The sequence below is a fragment of the Gekko japonicus genome, unplaced genomic scaffold (genome assembly GCF_001447785.1).
Source record: "Gekko japonicus isolate JY-2015 unplaced genomic scaffold, Gekko_japonicus_V1.1 scaffold1332, whole genome shotgun sequence".
Taxonomy (NCBI): Eukaryota; Metazoa; Chordata; class Lepidosauria; order Squamata; family Gekkonidae; genus Gekko; species Gekko japonicus.
This window is the reverse complement of record NW_015167089.1, coordinates 282474-287249: the sequence shown is the minus strand read 5'-3', so window position 1 is coordinate 287249 and position 4776 is coordinate 282474. Positions and strand designations below refer to the sequence as shown.

Genomic DNA, 4776 nt, shown 5'->3' with positions numbered 1-4776 from the left:
ACAGGCAGAGGAGCAACACACTGGATATAATGGATGTACGGATAAATCATTCCAGCAGTTTAGCAAGGACTAGAAGCCTTTCCTCCCTGAGAGAGGGAGGAATGCAAGATGTGCAGCCTACTACTGATCCTATGAACCTGATGGCCACCATCTTTTGGATTGCAGCATCCTTGCTGGAATCTGATTATGAATATGAATACCTCCTGGCTCTCAGGCTGCTCAACAAACTTCTTGTTCACCTGCCTCTGGATAAGTCTGAAAGTAGGGAAAAGATTGAAAAGATGCAGAGTAAATTAAAATGGAATAACTTTCCAGGCCTTCAGCAGTTATTCCTGAAGGGTTTTACCTCAGTTTCTACACAGGAAATGACAGTTCACTTACTCAGCAAACTCATCACAGTCTCCAAGCATACATTGGTGGATCCTTCCCAGTTAACAGGTATGCTTTTAAAATATATGTAGCCATGCTCTACTGAATTGCAGAGTCTAAAAACGATTTGGAAAATAGTGAAGCAATAGAGTTCTTACAACAGGTATGGAAGAGAGAGCAAGATATATTGAAGCCTTTGTAAGTAATGACATAATAGGGACTATTTAAAATAATATAGTCCTGTTCTTCTTCATTTTAAGTAATAAGGGATGGTAGCAGTCCTTGGAATTAAGTTGTTAGAAAACACTGGAGACGTGTCTGTTGAGATAAATTCTGTGTCTTTCTTCTGTGCAGGTTTTCCTCTTAACATCCTATGTTTGTTGCCTCATCTAATACAACATTTTGATAACCCAACTCAGTTTTGCAAGGAAACAGCTGACAGGATAGCAAAGGTATGTAATATTTTAAACAAGCTACCTAAAATGAAAGCCTTTAGAAACAGACTATGACAAGAAGCGGGACCTGCAATACTCGCGGGGGCAGTAGTATTCCCCGCTACTCCCAAGCCGCCAAGGCTTCTCCCCGCCGCCACCAGCCACAACAGCAACACTGGCAAGCCCTGCATGGCTCCAAGCCGCCAGGCCCACCAAGCTCCCCCCCCCCCGCCGCCGCTGCCACCCACAACAGTAACACCGTTGAGCCCTGCACGGCTCCGAGTTACCAGGCCCGCCAGGCTTTCCACCGCCACCAGTGCCGCCAGCAGCAGCAACGACCGTGGCTTCTAGCCGCCGGCCCATCAAGGCTCCCGCCCTGCTGCCGCTGCCGCCAGCATCAACGGTGGCGAGCCCTGCGCAGCTCTGCCACAGATCCCAGAGGTAAGTCAGGGAATGCTCTTTTACTTTTGGGGGGATTTAAGTATCCCCCATATAGTTTTTAAAACTTTTCAGGTTTTTCTGTACACCTGGGGAAAATCTCTCTGCCCCCCCAAGTGCCCCTGATGTGCGGATTTAGATATTCGCCTGGGGGGGGGCAAGTTGGCTATTAGATATATAGATTCTATAGGAAAAGCAAAGATGGAAACTTGATGTTTTGAGTAATATACTGTTGCTTTTCTGGTATATGTTGTTCAGTATCAAAGTCAATCCCATAGATTGGCAGGTTTATTCTAGCTCCTGAAAAATAAGGATTTTATGGTTCAGGGGAGTGTTCAGTCAAAATATTTCTATAATAGACGATTAGTTGTTTTCTCAAATCAGATCCATGGTTTAAAAAACAAACCTATCCTGCAATTATTTTTAGATGGGACTTTTGAAGTCTGTAGAACAGCCAATTACTTATAATTGTCTGCCTGAAGGAACAGGAGATTGAGAAACTACATTAAAAATGTAGAATCAAAATATCATTAAGTCTATGGGATCCAGCCCATTGCTCTGTAGTAGAGAGAAAATCAGCTCCAGTTTCCATCCAGTTTTTGCATAGTGGAAGAGCAGTTCTGTCCCTTCCCTCTGTCATGCAAATTCGTATAGAAACCCAAATAAATTAACACATGAATACTGGCATGTAACGCTTGACTTGGACTTCATGCCATCAGAGGGAGGAGGGCACATTGGGTAAATATTTAAAAATCAGGTTCACTCACCAGTCTAGCTAGTATATTCATTAATGATTTAATTTCTGTCTTCATCGTGCAAACTCTTGTTGATTCCTATGAGCCATTTCTGCTGCAAGCCACGTCATATATGGTTGCCAGCTCTGGAATGGGGAAAATACCTGGAGATTTTTGGGGTGGAGCCTGGGGAGAGCAGGGTTTGGGGAGCAGAAGGGACCTCAGCAGAATATACTGTCATAGGAGCCATCCTCCAAAACAGCCATTTGGTCGCCTGAAGATCAATTGTAATAATGGCACCTGGAGGCTGGCAAACCTATTCCATCAGATGTCAATCAGGCTGCAGCCTTTCAGACTTGGTTTCCTAACCCTTTTACCTGTAGCAGAATCTTGTAGATTTTCATAGTGATGCCTTCAATTTTACTAATCTTATCACTATCTGGTTATTTCTTTAAAATTGTACTTAAACAGATGTTCAGTTAATGGTTTCTTGTTGTGTTCCATAGGTTTGTGCAGAAGAGAAGTCGCCAACCCTTGCTAATTTGGCTCATATGATGAGTTTATACAGTACACATAGCTATTCCAGAGACTGCTCTAACTGGATTAATGTAGTGTGTAGATATTTGCATGACTCCTTCTCAGAAGCAACTTTTAATCTGGTAACATACCTTGCAGAGGTAATGAAACTATATATACTTTAAAGAGTATCTCAGTTATAGTGACTATTTTCTACTTCAAAATAAAGCTGAGTGTTTTGCCCTTTCTCATCTGAGTGTATTTAAATGTTGCTAAGAGGGATTTTCTTCAAGTGTAACAGATAACATGTTCTTCCCCCATCCATTCTCCCATCCTGCACATTTCTCCTCTTTCCCCAGGGGCCCTTTTCATCTACATTGTAGATGGAATAATCATTCTGTGGTTATCCTTTCCCCTTCCTGCTTCTGAAAACCTGTTGCACTTTAACATGTATTGAACTGAACATCGTGGTCTTGTGAAGGTTCCAAACCCTCACTTCTGATTTAACATATGAACCAGAGACTGGCCGATCTTTTTCATGTAAGGATACGTGTGCTCTGGAGACAATCTCAAACACACAATCTCACTGTTAGTGAAGCCCATGACTTCCCACTTCAACTATCATGTTGTTGTACATAGAGAGACCGAAATTCTTGAAGAACTTTGGGTTAGTAGTACATGCAGTTTTGTTCAGTTGCTTTGTGTTTCCAATATGATGATTTTTATTATTTCTTACAATGCAACTTGGATTGCATGAAAACTGATACATCAAAGTTACTTGATACTTACTAGTCATTTACCCTGTTGTGAGCCGCCCTGAGCCAGCCTATGCTGGACGGGCGGGATAGAAATCAATAAAATAAAAAATAAAATAAATAGAAAATTTCTGAAGGTTTTGTGGCCAGTAGGTTAAATCCATTTTATATATTTATTTTCAGCTGTTAGAGAAAGGGTTGTCCAGCATGCAGCAATCTTTACTGCAGATCATTTACAGCCTTTTGAGTCACATTGACCTATCTGCAACACCGGTGAAGCAGTTCAATCTGGAAATTATAAAGATCATTGGCAAATACGTTCAGGTAGGTATAGTGAAGTATATAGCCTAAAAACATTTTGTATTTTTGGTGAGAAGCACTAAAGATATCTTAAGTTTATTCAGATGAACAATGCAAAGCAGAATCCTATAGTACATTTTATAAATAGCTTTTCTTTTTCTATGTATCTTTGGTAACATTTGCAAAACTTGTCATATCTGGGCCAGATCCAGACATCTGGGAACTCTATTTGTGCAAGTTTTCAGCACAGCTCTTCAAAGGAAATATGCTTAGACTAAAATTCTGCATGAAATGTTTTTTAAGCGCTGTTGTTTATAAGAGACTTTGCATTGAAATTATTTGCTACATTTTGGCATTTTTTTCATAGGGTTATACTCAGATTATACTAGAGATATTGTGGTGAACCTGAGTGTCTTGCTCTGTATGATAGCACACACAGTTATATTGTGCCCCTGGTAACTCATTGTTTTATATTTAGGAGATTGGCTTTTAACAGAGTTCGCTGAAAATGTAATCCCTGGGAGATACTTAGGCTTTTTTAAAAAAAGGTTTTTCAGAATGCCTGGAGCATGCTACCAAATAATTGATTTCTATTCTTTACCTTTGAACTACAGTACAACAAAATGGGTTTAATCCTAATTAACCAGGGAAAGATGTCAGTGTCCATCTTCATGCATTTTTGCAGTTGATAGATAGGCACTTAAGTTATTGTAGTCTTGTCAGAAGACATTAAGCAAAGTAACTGATCAATGTAGCCAGCATTCTCATGGCCTGCCATCTGTTCTTTTCACCTCTAACCCTTTTTATGGGAGCTTTAAGGTCTTTTGCTTCATTGGTTGTATCTTAATGAATATTGTAGCTACAGAAAAGGCTTGTAATCTGCATATTGATTGATGATTGAACTTTGAGAGTCGAATAAATATAGTTAACTGTTAGGGGGTCTTCTTGGTAACAAGAAACAAAAATGTGTACTTTGTGTAAGTGATGAAAGAACATTAATTTCATAGTTAATATTGAATATTATTGAATATTGAGTTTACATCTCAGATTATGACAGAGGCTTAGTATTATCTTGTTGTTTTTGGGCCATGACAAAACATGCTGTGATAAAAGGTTCTTCTTAATTATCACTTACTTTGTACCCAAGGTCAAAGACTTTGCAATCAAGTAAATTTCTAAACTCTTCCATCAACTTGAAAACAAGCCCTGCTGTGTTTCTGTTTCCTCTTT

General features: G+C 39.8%; 1 protein-coding gene across 1 annotated transcript in view; it reads left to right on the top strand.

Annotated features, from left to right (window-relative positions):
- Positions 1-4776, top strand: part of FRYL (FRY like transcription coactivator) — a 100461-nt gene that overhangs the window by 65552 nt on the left and 30133 nt on the right. Inside the window, exons 43-46 of the mRNA XM_015412870.1 lie at positions 1-438; positions 724-821; positions 2482-2652; positions 3430-3570. The exon at positions 1-438 is cut by the window's left edge and continues 155 nt beyond it. Of these exons, the coding sequence (XP_015268356.1) occupies positions 1-438; positions 724-821; positions 2482-2652; positions 3430-3570 (848 nt within the window). The remainder of the gene's footprint in view (positions 439-723; positions 822-2481; positions 2653-3429; positions 3571-4776) is intronic.